The 20,167-nt window shown below is 38.9% G+C and overlaps 1 protein-coding gene across 1 annotated transcript; it reads right to left on the bottom strand.

Annotated features, from left to right (window-relative positions):
- Positions 1–245: 245 nt before the first annotated feature.
- On the bottom strand, positions 246–19,974 carry myo1eb (myosin IEb). The gene is made up of 27 exons (XM_077217812.1): positions 19,607–19,974; positions 18,335–18,472; positions 16,792–16,881; positions 16,365–16,459; positions 16,172–16,259; positions 15,543–15,632; positions 14,789–14,920; positions 14,402–14,536; positions 14,166–14,298; positions 13,838–14,034; positions 13,123–13,203; positions 12,950–13,036; positions 12,779–12,865; positions 12,515–12,682; positions 11,354–11,439; positions 10,959–11,040; positions 10,490–10,695; positions 10,230–10,374; positions 9,315–9,429; positions 8,964–9,133; positions 8,636–8,781; positions 2,834–2,980; positions 2,558–2,715; positions 1,755–1,829; positions 1,472–1,664; positions 870–1,045; positions 246–782 (listed from the first exon to the last, which is right to left on the bottom strand). Exons 1-27 carry the CDS (start codon positions 19,607–19,609, stop codon positions 706–708), a joined length of 3,300 nt encoding a protein of 1,099 aa, XP_077073927.1. The 5' UTR covers positions 19,610–19,974; the 3' UTR covers positions 246–705.
- Positions 19,975–20,167: the final 193 nt, after the last annotated feature.

Below are 20,167 nucleotides of genomic sequence, written 5' to 3' on the forward strand. Positions count from 1 at the left end.
TTGAGGATTCATCCTGCACCAAACAGATTTTTGTTACTAAAAAAATGCTTACTAGAATGATAAGTCCCTCACTCTAATTACACCTGCAACTGACTAGCAAGTAGGACATTATAAATAAATTGAACCCTTTAATACGTCCCACTCCATCTTTCTGCTTCATTAGGAATTTTGTTTATAACCGGAAAACAGTTAGGGAAAACTAGCAGGCCTTTAAAACAATTTTCATGATGCTTCTAATGGGAAAATTAAACAAAAAAGTGTTCCATTTTATTTTCGTTCTAGGAGTATCTGAAAACAGCTTTTCTGATTTTATACAATTGCACAATATCTGTAAAAAAAAAAGTAGCATTTGGATGTTTAAAAATACAACTTCAGTAAAATACAGTACATTAAAATATTGATTTATCCATTCTATTCTCCAAAAACACATTTAAAAACCTATAGTGAAACACAATTATAGTTTTTCTTCTACATTTATCTCTAATATTACTTTCTATAATAAAATAGTCATATAAAATTTCATCGGGGTATAAAGAAGGATCCTACTGAATATTAACACATTGTTAGAGTGGCACCTTTTGCAGTAAACATCTATGCACTTGGGTAAATGACTTGGCAACAGGCTGCTTTGATTTAATGCTGATCCTTTGTTCCTCTTGATCCAATTTCTGCAAAGAATCACATTTTGTCCAATAGCATGCCAGTTTAAATCTTCTCAACATAGTTGCCAGGAAACATGCCTTCCTTTCCTCGAAGACGGCCACTCCACCAACCTGAGGGGTCTGGAAAGACAGCACATCTTGGGTTAGTGCAGAATTCACTTACCCAATATACCCTGTATAAAGTTCACTTGTATAAAAATAGATTACCTTCACGTAGGATTTCTATGATTTCATCTGCTTGAAAGCTGAGCTCATCAGTGTCTTGAGCATCATAAGCATAAAGTGCTCTGCATTGTGGGGTGCGGGGTTTGGGTTTGGGTTTGGGTTTGGGTAGCCCTGACCCTGGGAGAGGCTTGTACTCTTTTGAACGTCTGCGTTGCATCCTGAGAGAAAAGAGCGATTATTTTATTTGAAAAACTGATATAACCAGAAACACTCTATGAGTCCAAAACTAACTAAAATAACATATAAAAAAAAATTATATACTTTTTAAAAAAATTCATTAAAAAAAAAAAATCTAAACATTATTTTTTAGTTGAAGGTATCTCTGACAAAACCAAACTAAAATTGAAAAAATATATATAATTAACCAGTGACAGAATTTATTTCCTCCAAAAATGTTTGAGTTACTATTAATATCTTAATTCTGTCATGTACATAATTGCCTGTCATGTACTGATCTGTGAAAACTAGTTCCAGCTGAATAGGTTTTCCGATTGTTTAGTCTTCAGTTAGTATGGCTTGGAGGATAAAATACTGATGATTGCTTTTAATGGAGCTTCCTGCAGTCATATGATCCATCATCTCACCCTGCCACGCCTTGATCAGGAACTTTCATGAAGCCCATATCGGTGTAGATCTGACTCTCGAGCTGACTGCGGCGAGATCCCTGGAGTCGGGGAAGGGTGGGCTGATCCATACTGGACTGCTGACGGAGCAGAGAGTTCCTAATGGCGGGCTGTGCTTGAGTTCCTCTTCCTCGACCAACAGACTTGGGATCCTCTGAAATTACAAGCCATTATAACATTTTAAAACCATTTCTAAAACAGTTTAGTAGCAATTTAAGTGAAATATGTAAAACTGTGGTCTTACCACGTGAATACTGGCCTACGTTGCGATTCTGGTTCCCCATGTGCCTGCTCTTTCGGTTGTCACGCCGAGTGGGTCCTGTAGAATTTGTAAATACGTTACAAAAAAAATTGATCAATTTCCACAAAAATATTCTTAAAATATATAAAAAGAAAACATTTACTTTAAATTTTAATAATATTTCACAATATCACTGTTTTACTGTATTTTTGATCTAGTAAAATATAGCCCTGGTGAGCATAAGAGACTTATTTCACAAATATTACAAAATCATACCAACCCAACAATATTTTTTAAACAATATTTCTTTACAATCTCAAAATGATCTGCAAAATGGTTTTCAATGGTGTAAGACCTCTAGATAGTGATATTATGGCCCATAAAGCTATTACAAAACATTTTGCAAACATGACTAAACAGACAGCACACAATCTATAAGAGGTTAAAGGGATAGTTCACCCAAAAATTAAAATTCTGTCATCATCTACTCACCCTCAAGTTATTCCAAACCCATATGAGTGTCTTTCTTACGCTAAACACAAAAGAAGATATTAGAAGAATATTGGTAACCAAACAGTTTATGGGCTACATTGACTTCCATAGTACAGAAAAAAGGGGGTCCATCAACTGTCTGATTACCGACATTCTTCAAAATATCTTCTTTTGTGTTCAGCAGAAGAAAGAAATCCATTCGAGTTTTGAAAAATTTGAGGGTGAGTAAATGATGACAGAACTTTCATTTTTGAGTGGTACTGCAAGCAACTAAACTAGTTTTACTAAAATTCAAAATTTCAGCACAGACTCACTTGCGTTTTTAGGCAGACCGGGGCCAATACTGACATTCAAGGCCTTGCTGCTTGGCTTCAGAACTGCATCGTCCCCCTGACCCATCTGAAACTGGATCTGTCGAGAGCCAGCAGATGCAAACGGACCCCATCCCCCTTTCTTCACCTTAAATTCAAGTCTGAGTGAGAAATATGTTAAATGTTAGAATTACAAGACCAACATATGCACAATAGATTTTCTGAGTATGATGTAATACAGCACATGTTAAATTTCACAGTGAGGGAAACATTGCTCACAGGTTGTTGAACTTGAGCGGCAACTTTTTTCGCGTTTTGTCCTCGTAACGCTTGTACAGCAGACTGAGGAACTCCGTTTTAAAGACAGACTGCAGAACACTGTCATATTGATCCTCGTGCAGTATGAAGAGGTCATCCTGTAGTGTGCTGAGGAAAGAGATCCACCCATCATCATCATGTAATGAAAAAAAAAAAGACAAAAGCTTGCTTAAATGCTTGCTCAAGTACTTTAGTAGGGAGGTTAAGTGACTTTTGACTTCAAGTCATGATGCAAAGGTCCCCTTTGGTATGTAAGTACCTTAGGGCCATAGAAATAAATTTATCCTAAGACACAAGTGAGATCACAATTTGTATCTTATATACGCACATTTTTTAAAAATGGCCGCCGACCATACTTGAGAGGCCCATATCTTTGCTTCTGTTATAGCTATAATGACAAATTTGGTATCAACGGGTACATTTTTGTGGTCAAGGAGTCCAATAAAATTGGTTCCAAGAATAAAAAACAATAATGTTGTCCTTAACATGACAATTGGAGGTGAAGTATGCAATTTTTTATTAAAAAACGCATGCCAAACACACAGTCCATTCACAACTTAATAATTTATTCGTTTAGGTGTGCTTCGCATGCGCCCTTTACAGCACTGGCTGAAGGCGCGGGTCCTGCGTCGAGCATGGGCATCCGGTCGTTTACGTCTCAAGGTAACTCAGAACTGTGTCACAGCTCTGGAGCCCTGGAAGGCGGTCGACTGGTTTCAGACAGGTGTAAACCTGGGAGTAATCTCTAAACTGATAGTGGTTTTGACCGACGCCTCCAATTCTGGCTGGGGCGCTCTTTATGAGGGCAGACCGACTTTTGGCCTGTGGTCAAGCCAAGAAAAGAGCTTGCACATAAACTGTCTAGAGATGAAGGCGGTCGAGAACGCCTTGCGGTTCTTCCTTCCCCTTCTAAAGGGCCACCATGTCCTTGTCCGCATGGACAATATGTCTGTGGTTTCCTACATAAATCGCCAGGGCAGTCTGAGATCACGGAACCTTCTGGCAGAACGCATCCTTGTATGGGTTCAGCTTAACCTACTCTCGCTGAGAGCGGCGCATGTGCCAGGCCATCTTAATGTGTGTCCAGACAGGCTGTCCAGGGACAACGTTCCCCCAGGGGAATGGTCTCTCCACCCTCAGACAGTTCAGCTGTTGTGGGACACCTTTGGCACAGCAGAAGTCGACCTCTTTGCGTCTCAAGGCAACGCTCAGTGTCCAATATGCTTCACAAATATGCAGTGCCCAATATGCTTCACAAATATGCAGTGCCCAATATGCTTCACAATGGCCCAGCACTGGCCCAACCGCCCTCTCTATGCTTTCCCTCCGATCATGCTGTTACCACAGGTAATCAAGCGTATAAGGGAGAACGGTTCCTGTGTACTTCTAGTAGTTCCGTTCTGGCCGAACCAAGTTTGGTTTCCGGAGCTGATGCAGCTTCAGAGCTTGCCTCCGTGGCCTGTCCCGTTGAGGAGAGATCTCCTCTCATAGACCGGGGGTACGATTTGGCACCCACGACCCGAGCTTTGGGCTCTGCATGTGTGGGCCATCAACGGGTACCCGTCAGTCTCCCCGACGGAGTGTTAAACACGATTACCCAAGCTAGAGCGCCCTCTACTAGACGGCTTTGTGCTTCCAAGTGGTCAGTGTTCTCAGGTTGGTGCTCAGCTCGCAACCCGGATCCACAAGATTGTGGGGTGTCGGAGGTTCTCTCCTTCCTACAGGAGCTATTGGATAAGGGTAGATCCCCATCCATGCTCAAGGTATATGTGGCGGCTATTGCTGCGTTTGTCAAACATTCGCATGGCCAGTCACTGGGTAGGAACGACCTTGTAGTCCGCTTCCTCAGGGGAGCTAGAAGGATGAACCCTCCTCGCCCCCCCTCAGACCTTTCCTTGGTCCTGGAGGCCATGAAGAGTGCCCCTTTCGAACCTCTACAGTCTGTGGACCTTAAGTATCTCTCATTGAAAACAGCCTTTCTGGTGGCTATCGCCTCAGTCAAGCTGGTGGGTGACTTACACGCACTTTCTGTTAGCGCGTCATGCCTTGAGTTTGGGCCTAATGACTCCAAGGTCATCCTCAAACCAAGACATGATTATGTCCCCAAAGTACTTGCCACTCCTTTCAGAGCACAAGTCTCTGTGGATCTGACAGCGAGTCTGACATTCTCTCGTCACAGGTGATTTTTGAGATTCGCCTTCGAGGGCCAGGCATATCAATACACAGTCCTACCGTTCGGCCTGTCCCTGGAATCCTGTATATTATGATGTGCATGGACGCTGCTCTCGCGCCCCTGAAACTTCAGGGCATACAAGCTTTGAACTATTTGGACGATTGGCTGATTCTAGCTCGATCTCATTCAGAGCTCATAGAACACAGGACCATATTACTCGAACACCTCGAGAATCTTGATCTCACAGTCAATTGGGCGAGGAGCTCGCTGTCCCCCAGCCAGGAAATATCCTTTCTGGGCACAGAGCTGAAATCGCTGTCAATGATAGAGCGACTGTAGCCAGAGCGCATACTGAACATTGCGGCACTATGGTCCCGCTCAAGAGATTTCAGAAAATCCTGGGCCTCATGGCCTCATCATCATCAGTACTCCAGCTGGGTCTGCTTCGCATGCGCCCACTGCAGTGGTGGCTGAAAGCACGAGTGCCGTCTCGAGCTTGGGCCTTCGATCTGTTTTTGCCTCAGGGTCAATCAGAAATGCGTCGCAGCTCTGAAACCTTGGAAGGCGACCGACTGGTACTGGAACCACCGCCTCTTCAATGTGACATTCTCTCTTCGGATCTGACAGCGAGTCTGACGTGAATCTCCTTTGCCTGGTTAGGGCCCTTAGAATTTACGTGGAACATTCAGCTGCTTTCAGACGGTAAGGACAGCTATTTGTTTCTTTTGGTGGCCGATCTAAAGGTCTAGCTGCCCATTTTTATATCCCCATATCATATGAACTCAGGGCTCGCCCTTGGGTCAGTGTTGTTGTAGATTTAGCATGCACAGCGTTTTAAATTGGATTCCCGTAGCGTAAGCTAGCTTACGCAACATGAGAGTACTCTCGTAAGAGAACGTCACGGTTACTAACGTAACCTCGGTTCTCTCTAGAAGAGGGAATGAGTGTTGCGTAACCCTGCCGTGCTTGTGCTACCATCTGGTTTCGCTTCAGTCGATGAAAACCAAGGAGCATCTTATCGAGCTCTGGCTTATATAGGCATAAGAATCAGAATCAGAATCAGAAAGAGCTTTATTGCCAAGTGTGCTTGCACAGACAAGGAATTTTCCTTGGTACTGAGGCTTCCAGTGCACATATACAAATACAGATACAACAAGTAATAGTAATACAAATAGTAATACAAATTATACAAATAAAATTATAAAAAATATGAAAATGCTATAAAAATATGGTCACAGTTGGGTTTTGTCAGAATAAACATTTACAGATAATGAACATATTTACAGCATTTTGTATAGTATGAATAAATATAAATATCACCTGAAATATCACCATAAGCCACGCCCATTCGCCCACACGCCCACTCATTGGTGCTTACGTCACGTGCAGTGCCTCGATAGGTTGCAGCAGTTGCCGCATAGCATCCAATAGGCGCGCAAGCTGCCTCGCCTAGGTCTGCTAGCTGCAGCAAGTGTGTTTTAAATTAATACAAATTATAAGGATAATTTTTGGCTTCAGTATTCTCGAGAAAAGAGGTTTTCCCTCTAAGGTTTTTTTCCCATAGTCAACTAGCTAGCTATTTATTAGTTATCTAACATTAAAAACATTTTTCTATTTAATGAGAAAGTCATACGAACCTCAAAGTGTTAACCTGTCACCTCTGACCTTCAACAGCTGTCACAGCTCCTGGTGCAGATGGGATGTGTTGTTGCAGGAACTGATATGCTATAGGCTACTCCTGACTGGTCGAAATCTCATGCTACTTAGGACAAATGTAAATGTACAGAGGTAGCTGCACTGCTTAAATACAAAATTAAAGTTTTTGAACAAAAAGATAAGTAAAGTCACTCTGATGACAATTTTTATGTGAAATGTGCATATTTACCCCCAATTGTCATGGTATGGGGAAATTTTTTTTTTTTAAACTTGAAACCAATTTTATTGGATTCCTTGACCCCAAAAATGTACACTTTGACACCAAATTTGTCATTATATCGATAACAGAAGCAAAGATATGGGCTCTAGAGTATTTTCGGCGCATTGGCGGCCATTTTTGAAAAAACATGTTTATTTCTGATACAAAGTGAGATCTCACTTGTGTCATAGGATAAATTGATTTGTATGACCCTAAGGTATTTCCATACCAAAGGAGACCTTTGCATCATGACTTGAAGTCAAAGGCCTATTTTTTGGGCTTAACCTCCCTACTACTTTAGTGTTTGAAAACATTCTGATTTTTCATTCTGTAGGGTGACCATATTGTAGTCTTCAGAAAAGAAGACGGGGCTGGGGAGTGTTAAAGTTCTATGCTATTGAACTTTAATACATACAGTAATACATCCTTTCCATTCAACTTTTGGCCCACAACAATAGAATAATGACAAACAAATAAATTATTTTTTTAGCTTTTAACACCTTTTACATGACATTGCTTCTTTTCATGACCATTGGTTAAAAAAAAAAAAACAGTTGCCATAAAACCCCCACTATTTCAGTAAAAAATAATTTCAGTCCTCCAGATGTTCTCTTGTATACTTTCCTTATGTGGGCTTCGAGGTCGCTAGCACCTTTATGACAAGTAGTGCCAGCTTTGCAGGTCATGCATTCTGCTTCACACGGATCCCGACCGAGACGAAAACACAGGAATTTAAATCGTGAAAATTCATGTGTGAATTTACATTTGGACTTTTTTTTTTACGCTGTTCAGGAGCCATGTGCCACTGTTGACAAGCAAGCGCTGCTCTGTGTCTCTCGGCTGTTGCCGTGGTGCTGAGGGTAATGATTGAGATGCAGTTTGACCAATGTTTGTGTTACGTACATGACCGACCGATCAATGGTGCCGTGTGAGAAGGCGGGACTTAAATGCAAACGCAATGCAAAAACGCACATCAACCCGATCACTTGTTTATCGTTCATGTAAACAGTACATTCAGATTCATCAATCTGAAAGGATTCAGTCCGATTGAAACAAAAGGTGTGCATGTGTAGTGTTACAAATTTATAAAATGTTTAATTGAGTTTCCAATACAATAGTATATAAACTGAGACAGTTTCGTATACTGAATTTAGCATTTAAGTTTATGATGGTGATGATATTCGCTGTGAAACAGTTTTCCAGCAAGAGAGTCCGGCTAATCCTGTTTCTCTCTTTTGTAAGTTAAATGAATCAGATTACTGAAACTCTTGGGACTTTTTGTTTCAGCAAGAGAGTTCTCACTGTTTGAATAGTTATGCTGATTGGATTGGAATTGGTAACACTCTCAGCATAGGGCAGGTTCCTAAACCTGCATACCTCATTTACATGCTTAGATGTCTCCTGGTCTTCTGAGTTTTCAAACACTTTAGAAGAAAAAGTTCACAACACATGTAAACATAATAAATGGTGACTGTAGAAAGCAAAAGCCGAATCCTGGACATTTTGGGCGATCAAGAAATCCCGGCCGGACGCAATTTTTTAGGTCCAAAAAGAGGACATGTCCGGGAAAAAGAGGACATTGGTCACCCTACATTCTGCTGTAATTGTATAATTTATTAGGCATATTGTAAATTTATTAGCTGCAATGTAAGGAAAAGTCCATAAGGTTATGTACCTAAGGGAGACAGACTGGATCTTCTCCACCTCAATCTTCCTCTTCAAGACCTCCTGGATCTGGCCTTTCTCAGGACCCTGTTTCACCTTCTCACGTCCAATCAGATAGAGAAACTTAGGGGTGAGAATGAGGTCACGCTTGACAGTCTGTGGGTGTTGAAACAGCATGTGAGTATGTATTCACATGAAACATATCAGATGAACTACAATGTGTCTGTTGCTGAGCAGCTACTGAGCAGCTTCAGTAAACTAGCAAAAAATACTTCTTGACAATTACAAAGGAAGTGATCCATGAGTTTCAGTGTGTTAAATGGGACTTTGAGTCATACCTTAAATCTGCGGTCGTATTTGACCACCACGTCAGCAAAATCAATCCTCTCCCTGCGACCCACGAACTGTCGAATCTCCGGGTGGTTGTCCGTGCCGATGTAGTCTCCCATGAAATTACGGTTCAGACTGTTCTTTCGTCTCTCCTTCTTGTTCAACAGGAGGTCAGAGGCTGGAATCAGTAAAGAAGCAATGTGATTTAACATCAATTTCATCTGGTTGCGTTCCCAAGGCCTATTGATTTGTTACAGAATAACAAGAGTTAGTCGTAACTCCGGACACAAACTTGTCTAAACAATGTCTAAATTATTCTTATGCAGGTGTCAAAGTGAATAATCTGAGTTTGCACTCACCTTCCTCTCGCATGCGAACATACTTGCGCACAGCGATGTGTTTGCGCCAGGCTTGTTGGATTACCCGAGCATATCCGTTGTATTTTCTTTCCCTCATTTCCTCCAGCAGGAACAACTGTAGATCAACATGTCATACTTATTTTTCATAGTCATCACTGTGATTTCAGAACATCAACAAAATGCAAAGACAACCACGAAATGACCAAAAAAACTTTGAGAAGTGTGTGTGTGAACATACAGAGTCTATTCTATATAAACAATGTTTTGGAAAAATAGGCACACAAAAAGCCATCTGAACAACAGCTGAAGAATATTGACCTAATATGACTGAATTAAATTTAATCTTTTGCACAACGCCAGAGGAATGCATTTAAGGAGCCAAACTGAGTTTGCCAGAACCACCCAAAAAAAATTTGTAACAATGGCAACAATGAAAACATTTCAGAAAACATCACATCAAATCACAACTGTGAAATTATATGTTCACATTAATACCTTCAAGTTACCAACTAAACGGGTGGTCACACTACACTTTTCGTGCCATTGACTTGCATTCATATGCATGCAAATGTGGGAGACAGGAAACGCACACTCAAGCGGAGAAGTTTTGCATTTAGTTGTGTTCCAAGTTTCAAGTTGGTTGAACTGTAACCCTGTAAACTTCTATCACGTGAAGACATGTGACCAATGGCAGATTGATATGCAACAGAGTGACATTTTAGCCTAACTAAAATAATGAAAATTTTAATTTGCAGGATTGCAGTAAAGTGGAGCACATTTATGATGTATCACTTGTTAAATTTAATACTTTTTAAAAAATGCGCTACCGAGTGTTGATGTCATTTTGCAACCATTGCAGTGTCCGTAGAAATTTCGCGCGTTCAAATTCTAGTGTGACTGTGGAATAATACATACAGATTCTGGGGCCTTGATGAAGATTTTTGTCTTGCCCAGCTGGTACTGGTCAGAGTCCATGTTGACAGATTTTAAAAGGTGTAGGACACCCTGTTTCTCATCTCCACGCCACTGGGGCCATGTTTCTTTGGTCAAGATTGCATATCTGAGCAAACATAATAGAATAGTTAATTATAATACATTACATTTTATAAGTGCAACTTATCAAAATTCCCATATACAGCATTTGGCATCTTAACAGGCATTAGTGGTGATTTTACCTATGCAGGAATTTCTTGAAGACACGTCGGAAGGCGTAGCCGGCCCTGCGCACACGGATGTTCTCTCGCAGTCCAAGATATTCCACCTGGTGTTTGACGCGGCTTTCCTCCCAGTCGCGAGCCTTTTTTGTCTCGTTGGGCTTGATGCATCGAATATAGTGAGGCGTGCATTTCATTAACGTCTGGACAAGATTATTTGCTTGTTTCTGTAAGGGGAGAAGAGATAAAATCACACAGAAAATTAACAATAGCATTACAAATATTTATGAGTATAATATCACATTCATGTATAGCACAAAACTAAGTATACACAGGCCCCAAAACACTCGCCAGATGTAAATTGCATGTAAAGTTGGCCAGTAACTTTGTTAGGAACTGAAACATAAAACATGGTTTAAATCAAATCGTAGGAATGTTTCTAGTTCAGTTTAAGCATGCATTTCTTTATTTCGTAAATCAGTTATTTCACCTTAATCTTTGAACCTGCAGTGGTGGGACGGCCCCTTTTCTCCGCCTCAAGGTTGTCTGGGAACAGATCTTTTATGAAGGCGCTATGGAAATGACCAGAAAAAGGGATTAACCATTTTAAACCTCTTTTTTACAAGCACATGGAAGACATAACCATAGCTGACTCTAGTGCAGTAATACACCACAGAATTTCTCACAAAATGAACTCATCATCCTCCATAAAAATGCTACATCATATGGATTTTATGATTCATTAATGTGACTTCTTATTTCATTAAAGAATTACAGCTGAACTGCAGCTGAACTGCAGCTGTTCTGCATCGGTGCACGAGTGCATTAGGGGCTTTTAAAAAGCTTCAGCCGACATGGGCTAAAAAAAGCCAAATAACCACTTACAACTCACTGCTCTGCATGAGCTCGATGATGTCATTGAACAGCACATCCCTGTTCCTCTCACAGAAGCCGCTCACATCATAAGACACCTGGAAATAAGGGCTCTTATTACTCTCACCAAGAAGAGAATCAATATCAGTGTGACTCTATATTCAGTTATATTTCAATCCATCCATTCTCCAAACTGCTTGTCCTCTGTTAATGTGCTGGCCCAAAGAACTTAAATTGTTGTTGTTTTATGGAAATCATCAAGACAAACACATTTGAAATAAGAGAATCAGTATGCTTAATTAGTAAAAAGTCAAAGCTATGAGATGCACACACTGCATCCACAGGGGGCAGTGATGTAGCCACACTAGAGTTCTACATGAGTCCACTTCTCCATCCAAAAAACCGGAGGTCTGATCCGAGAGTCCCTCGGACACGGGTCTGGCATTATTAGTGTTGAGTAATTTTTAATAATTTCTATTCCTAATGGACCCGAGAATACACAAATTTTTTGTATAAAGGGATTTGCTTATTAATATTAACTTTAATGTAGATTTCCTTGTCATTTGAAATGCAACAAAGTTTGTGAGCATTTTATCTACTTGGAATTGCTCGCCCAAGTGGAAGAATGATGTACTCTAAATGCAGTTGATGCCACACTAATCAACTAAATCAAATTAACTATAATTAAACCATAACTGTTTAGTTTAATTCCTCAAACAAAACAATTTGTGCAAAGAAAAAATTCTCCCACATTTTTGACATACACAAAGAATTGGCTACATTATGAAGCATCTTGGCTAATCAACATAACTAAAATAAAGTACTGGAGAATGAATTTACATATTGTAAATCTACATATTGCCATCGGCTCTCAACTGATCTCATTTTATTGGGTCTGTCTCGGGTCGGGTTTGTCTTTTAAAAAAATTATTTTTTGCATGTCGGGTTTGGGTAAGAAGTGATTGGGGTTATTTCTGGTCGGGTACATATCTTAGGACTCGAAAAGGCCACTAAACCACACTACTTCCAACCATTAAAAAGATGCATTTTATACATCCTGATTATGTTTACCATTTATTCCTGAGTTTGAAACTTTATTTCTAAAGATGTTTGCTAAATAGACATTTACCAATTTATAGAGCTCTATTTGAACATTTGAAAAGTGTCTCTTACCTTGCCTGCATAGTGGTGCACAACGAAACCTTTGTTCCAGCTGTTGAAATGTTCATGTGTGCCAATTTGTGACTGCAGTTTTTGCAGCAGAGTCTGGTCTGCACCTTCTCCTTTTGCATGCATGGTGGCACACACATCATCCAAGATGCTCATGATGCCAAGAGGATTCTGGGTTATTAACATGCCCATAAGATGCCATTAGTCGAATGCGTGCTATGCATGACAACCATTTTGATGCAGAAAACCCTGAAAGTGTAAACTCACCATTTTAGACTCAATTAAATCACATACGACTTTGTTGTTAAAGTACTCAATGGGGGTCCATTTGATTCCCTCCTGCACGTACTCTTCCTGCAAAAGAGATAGCGGAAAACATCAGCAAACACTTCCATAGGGGCCTTTTACTATTGGCTTATTAAACATCATTATTCTCACCTGCTCCGCTTTTAGTGTGAGTTCAATAAAAATCTGCTGCAGTTTTTCATTCACAAAGTTAATGCAGAATTGTTCAAATCCATTTTTCTGAAGAGGAAAAGGCATGATGTTATTTTAAATTAATATGAGTTAAATTGAAAAGAGATGCATTTAGAAAAAACAACTAAATTCACCTGAAAGATTTCAAAGCCATAGATGTCCAGAACTCCAATGTTTAAATCCTCACGGTCTTTCTGCATTGCCTTGTTTATGACCTGCGTATGAAAGCAGAATTTTTTTGCTTTTTGAGACCTATACACTACCGAAAACTTTGGGGTCTGCATAATATTTTAATATTTTTGAAAGAATTGTTTTACATTTACCAAAGCTGCATTTATTTGATCAAACATACAGTAAAACAGTAATACTGAGAAATATTACAATTAAAAATAAAACCTCTTTTCTATTTTAATATATTTTAAGATGTAATTTATTCCTCTGATGGAAAAGTTGTATTTTCAGCATCATTACTCCAGTCTTTAGTGTCACATGATCCTTCAGAAATAATTCTAATTTGCGGATTTGGTGCTCATCAAATATTTCTTATTTTTATCAATGTTGAAAATAATTGTGCGGCTTAATATTTTGTGGAAAACTGTGGTGTATTTTGTTACGGGATTCTTTGATGAATAGAAAGTAAAAAAAATAGAAATTCTACTGTAACATTATTAATGTTGTAACTGTCACTTATTATTTCAATATCAATTTAATGCAGCCTTCCTTGCTAAATAAAAGTATTAATTTCTTTCAACAAAAAATCGTACTAACCCCAAACTTTTAAACAGTATTATATACCATACATAGGACCACAAAAAAAGTTGGTAATTTGAATCTAGCAGATTGACTTACATCAACCAAGTAGTCAAAGAGCCTAGAATACAGTGCTTTAGACAGGGCGTCTCGAGTGAATGAGGCCTGCTCCGTGTTCAAGGTGACCGAAATAGTCTCTGTCTTGCCACCCCACTTGCTGTCCATGATGCGACTGGTTAGTTTGCTCTTTAGACCATCCTGATTGATTCCCAAAAGGTACGACGGGAATGCCAGGACTGCAGCAGAGTGAAAGTGAATTCATTAGATTAGGCAAGATATTTATCCATGTACAATAAATTCTTGTTTTGTACTAAATGGAATCAGATACACAGACAAGTGAAATGAATAAATGCAAGCATATACTCACAGTCTTCACTCTCCACCACAGCATAGTTGCCCTCCTCTCTAAAAGTGATGTTTCCAAGATGGAGGATTGACGCCACAATCTGCAGCACAGTATCCTGTGCATCCAAAGACAGGCCGACCACAGACATGGCAGCCTAAAAATGTAATATTTATAATTTTTCGTTATTGGATTGTTTAATTTGAATGGCAGGAACACAACCAGATGGTTTGTATTAGGATACAATGCTTTACACCCACCATTGTGTCTTCAAACTCTTTCTTGTCATTGACTTCCTCCACGGTGTAGGTGCTGGACTGGTTTAAGTAGAAGTAGTAATCAGGGGTTGTGACGCCTAAATTCTCTCTCTGCTCCTTGGTGGCTCCTTGCAAGAGCTGACACGGAAACATCGGAAATAAACCAGTGGAGTCAACAACATACAGGACTTTTATGCAATTTAAAAACTCTAATCTTCAATATGCCCAGATTAAGTAGCATAAGATACTAGTATGACACAATACAATCCACAATTGGCCTTGAAATCATACTCTCCTAACATGACACACAACAGTTTGCCAACTTGCATTACACATCATTCCCTGCAATGACCTTTTCTTGGTTGTGTTTCAATGAGTTCATAGCTTTACCTGGTAGTATATATGGAAATTCCTTTCCCCATGGTTTTGAGACACTACTCTGGATTTTTCCAGGAGGAAGTTGGAGATTTTTCCACCATCAGGTTCTCCTCCTCGGCTGAACTGTATTTCAAAGTATTTTCCCTGAGGTATGAAATAAGCATATCATGTAGTGAACTCAAAGCTTGTGCACTGACATTATGACATACAGTACCACTGCAGAAATGGGAATGAACAGTAAAGCCTACTGAACTACAACTTCACAGTCCACACACACACAAACTGCACTCCTGCAAACAAGCTATGACATGTTGAGAACCAGCATGCTCCAAATGACATTCTTAAAACTCGACAGCACACCGATTCAAGAGACTGAACAGCAGACAGGCTAATATGCTCCTTCTATTTTATAATTTGCATAATTATATATATTGAATATAATTATATGTACTTTTAAAATTAGATTTATATTTTAATGTATATAAAATTATACACACAATATATACACAAAATTATATATTTATTTTATACACACATATATACATGCACGTGCATGTATATATATAAATATAGTCTGAGTGAAGATAGATAGATATATAGATATATAGATATATAGATATATAGATAGACAGATAGACAGATAGACAGATAGATAGATAGATAGATAGATAGATAGATAGATAGATAGATAGATAGATAGATAGATAGATAGATAGATAGATAGACAGATAGATAGATAGATACTAATCATTGCAGCAAGACTTACAAAGCGACTGGAGTTGTTGTTGCGGACTGTTTTGGCATTCCCAAATGCCTCCAGGAGGGGGTTAGACTGGAGAATGATGTCTTTAACATGCTAAACGAGGAAAGAGGAAACCGCATGACGTCACAGACAGTTAAAGTATGCCATGTGTAGTATATGCACTAAACACTGTTGATTTTTTTTAACTATGAAAAGCAGTTTAAATTATAACTTTATAGTTCCTGATTCGTTCCATATACTTTGTCCGATCTGGTATCGATCTGTTCAATGTCACAGAGGAACAAAGAGATCACTGTCTCTGATCTCAGTTAACAGTCTGGGTGACTTCAAGGGGGCAACATTTCACATACAATGAGCACAAAATGAGGGCAATATTAACAAAAGAAATAACCACACCCATGAGTCCACATAGATTTTGGGTTGTGTTCAATCTGGCTCTTTTTAAGCAAATGGCCATCTAGCCCAGAGATTCGCAAACTTTTTTGTCAGCCGAACCTGTTTAACATAAAATACTTATTTGAAGTACCTCCCTGAGGTTTTAAGTTAATTTAGCAACACATTTACATGTTCATGGTTCTTTGATGAGGCTTCTCCCAGTTTGGGAATCCTGATCTAGCAGATGATAAACTCACCTGAACTTTAGGCCCACCTCCTGAGACTTTCGAGATGTAGCTCATAATGTACTTGGCTGCCACTGTCTTGCCCGCTCCACTCTCTCCACTGTATCACAGACACATTTAGATCACATATAATGCAAACATTTGATGCCACACGAATACTTTAAATGTGCCTCATGGTGAGGGCGTCAGATCCTTGATCCCTGACCTGATAATGACACACTGGTTCTCTGAGTCAATCATCATGTTGCGGTACACATTGTCGGCAAGAGCGTAGATGTGGGGGGGATTCTCATACTGTGCCTGGGAATGACAGAATACATGTGCAGTTTAATACGGCTTTCTTGGAAAATTAAAAGTCACATTTGCATGAAATTGAGGCAGTGACATTACTCCGTAACCAGTAACACCTTCTGATTTGCATATGAGCTTTCTATGATTTGGCCATACAGGGGAAGATGTTAACAAATACAGATCCGTAGGCAGTCTCTGGAAGCACAATGGCAAGACTGGACATGCAATGGCATTGCTCTGCTCCGTCTGGCCATGTTTAAATGTCTTATCCTGCAGGAATGATTATTCACCTGAACTTTAATTCCATTTCGCATTCATGTATTTAGGTGTGCTGTACTTACGGCTCCCTGATACAGTTCAATCTCACGGTCTGTGAAATATGGCAGCTGTTTAAAGGGGTTCACTGATATCAGCACAGGACCAATGTATGTCTGAGGAGTTGTGGTTATGGCAAAAACAAAAGCTGGTAGGTTGAAAAAAAAAAAGATGATCACCCGTCGAGCAGTATTGACATAAGACTAAATTCAAGAACAATAACTAACCAGATATTTACTAGGGCTATTATAGTTAACCAAAGCAAAAACTAAAACCATAAAAAAAACGTTTTTGTTGCTTGAAATAAAACAAATGTTAACTGAAATAAAATGTAAAAAAAGTAAATATTATTATAAAACGTAACTATTACAAATACTAAAACATCAAAAACAGAAAAACAAATTTAGACATTTAAAAAAAAAAACTAAAACTTATAAAAATGACAAACAACAAAATTACAAAAAATAAAATTTAAATGAAAACTGAAAATATGAAAATTAATAGTAGCTACATATTATGATACTAAAATAACACTGATATTTACATTTTCTTAGGAAAATATAAGTGATGCTTGCCAATGCAAAACTCGGCACCACAATGTTAGGGTTACTGTGGGCGGTTGGCAAGGTGCTGCTATGCAGTTGCTAGGGTGTTCTGCATGGTTGCTAAGTGTTCACATTTTGGTGTAAGACAATTTAGCCCACCGCAAATATCTGTAATATTAAGATATGATATACCTGACTCCCTAAATAAAGTATTAAGGCTGATTTATACTTCTGCGTCAGACCTACGCCGGAGCCTCTACGCTATAGACTACGCGCTGGTTTTCATTTATACTTCTGGGTCGTTGTCCGCATTGACGCGCAATTACAGATGCAGAGGGAACATGTGAAACCCGAGGGAGGGATTCTAGCAGACCAATCACAGCGCTTGCGTCCGCGTAGAATTGACGCGTTGTTACATTTTTGGAGAGGTGCACGTCAGGGTACGCCGAAGGGTACCTGTGTGTGTAGCACAAAGCCTACGACGTAGCTACGTCGTGAGTTCGACGCAGAAGTATAAATTGGGCTTCATACTAATAATGCTGCATTTATTTGATCAAAAATACAGTAAAACATTGTGAAGTATTATTACAATTTAAAATATTAGTTTTATGGTTTAATATATTTTTACATTTAAATTATTCTTTGATTGCAAAGCTGAATTTTCAGCAGTCATTACTCCAGTCTTCAAACGTCATTCTAATATGCTGATTTGGTGTAACATTTCTAATTATTATCAAAGTTAAAAAAGGCGATGATTCATATTTTTGTGGAAACAAATTATTATTTGATGAATATAAAGTTCAAAATAACAGAATTTATTTATAATAGAAATCTTTTGTAACATTATTCATGTCTTTATTGTTACTTTATCAATGTGATGCATCACTGCTGAATAAAAACATTTATTTCTTTCACCAAAAAAAAAAAAACCCTTACTGAACTTTAGAAAGGTAGTGTACTGTATATGCAAGTATGCCGGACAAAATAACCAAATAATTCTTGTACGTTATAGACATAAGGATACAAAAATGTAGTCATCCATGTATCTTTTCTTGAGGTTATCTGTGATGGCTTCTTCACTGATCTTGGAGAGGAGGACCATGTCGTCCACACCACTGACCTTCACATTCTGGGTCTGCCAGTGATATTTCTCTTTGCTCCCCTGTGCAAGAGAGAAAGAGGACAGGTTATTTATTCAAACATCTCTATGGCCACCTGGGATCAAATGCTGACACACTGTTGGGTAAATAAAGCTTCAAATGCATCTTACAACTTTAAACATTTGCTGGCACTGCATCAGACAGACAGGCTGGTGTTCAGCAGAATTAATAAGTTAACAAGTTAATTAAAGAGTTAATAAGTGTAAGAATATACTGATTAACTGAGAGCCCATGGTAACCATGCACATAGGAGGAAATTACATTTATAAAATACTTTCTGTTATGACTGCTTTTTATAAGACATTTTAAATGTTAAAGCCTCTGACACTTTGACAAGACTGGACTATAACAATAAGCCCTATTTCTACTAATCCCCAAGCAATAAACTTTAGGCAAAAGCTTAGTTAGGTGACTAAGTGTGACAATTAAAATATGTGATAAATTTAAGAAGAGTATCTCTTCCTTTCATAAATCAAAAACAGTAAATCTGAGAATATTTGAGGTCCCCTCCAAAATCCGAATAGAAAAATAAAATTCCACAAATGTTTTATTTTCAGGCTTGAATTGATTTTGAACTGATGATTCTTAAGTTAAGTTATTTATATGACCCCCCCCCCCCCCCCCCCCCCACTCCCCACTGGCATTTTCATCAATAGAATTGTATACATTGGACATATTTCCTTTTTTTCCCTCCCATGAATTCTAGGATTTTATGAAGTTATTGTGCTTTAGATTTTCTTAACAGATTTCTTCTTTATGTAATGTTCCAAAATCGCGTTTAATAGAGCGTTTGACGAGCAAAACATTTTCCACCTAATATCCTAAATGTTTTTCAAAAGTTGTTCCTGGACCATTTCTTTAGGCCATCGACATGGGATTCACTCTGACAGGATAAATGTCTTAAAGTCTTATGAATCTTCATAAATAATAATGTGTTTATTGGACAATTAAAATGCAACTTATGTTGTAGTAACTTAGTAGCCCTATCGAACAATCACAACTTTGCGAACAAGATTTAGAGCCAGCGGCAGCTCTTCATTTATTAACTCAACATTTAGAGCCACCTACAGCTCTAAACTGACTAACTCTTAATAACAATTTAAATAAGAAATTTCAAGTTTTTAAAAAGCACTTACCATGATGAATTAAAGGTTGCCTACTTCCTGTATCACACCCTTGATAAACTTCCAGTCCTGTTTTGGACTCCTCGAGGAACTCTTGCAAGCTTCAGGTGAAACTCCAGGATTTAACTAGTCGTCCATTTGATATTCCATCTATAACCTCCTATACGATTTCTTAATTATATCCAAAAGCGTACACTATTCTGGATATAGTGTTTCATGTATCGGAAACACTGTACAACGATTAAATAATCGGTTCCACGGGTGTTGTCCATGCAGCGGCAAGTGTAGGCAGGTAATCGGAGTTTTTCCTTCTCTCGGTTGCGGAAGGAATCGTAGATACTCACTCATAACGGCGCCACCCCACGATCCTGAACGGATTTACCTGCGCCACAGGTAATCACGGCACACTACAAGCACAGGAAAATGAGCCTCTGGGCCAGGAATGTAGCTAGTGAGGTGAAACGATTTTAGTGGCTCACAACACTTTCAAAAAGTTATTTATAAAAAGGTAAGCTCCTGAGTAGGGCCTATATCCTTTGACCTGCTGAAACACATCAGACATGTTATTTATCG

Source organism: Siphateles boraxobius, unplaced genomic scaffold, assembly GCF_051911475.1.
Source record: "Siphateles boraxobius isolate OS27281-9 unplaced genomic scaffold, OSU_SipBor_1 12, whole genome shotgun sequence".
NCBI classification, from domain to species: domain Eukaryota; kingdom Metazoa; phylum Chordata; class Actinopteri; order Cypriniformes; family Leuciscidae; genus Siphateles; species Siphateles boraxobius.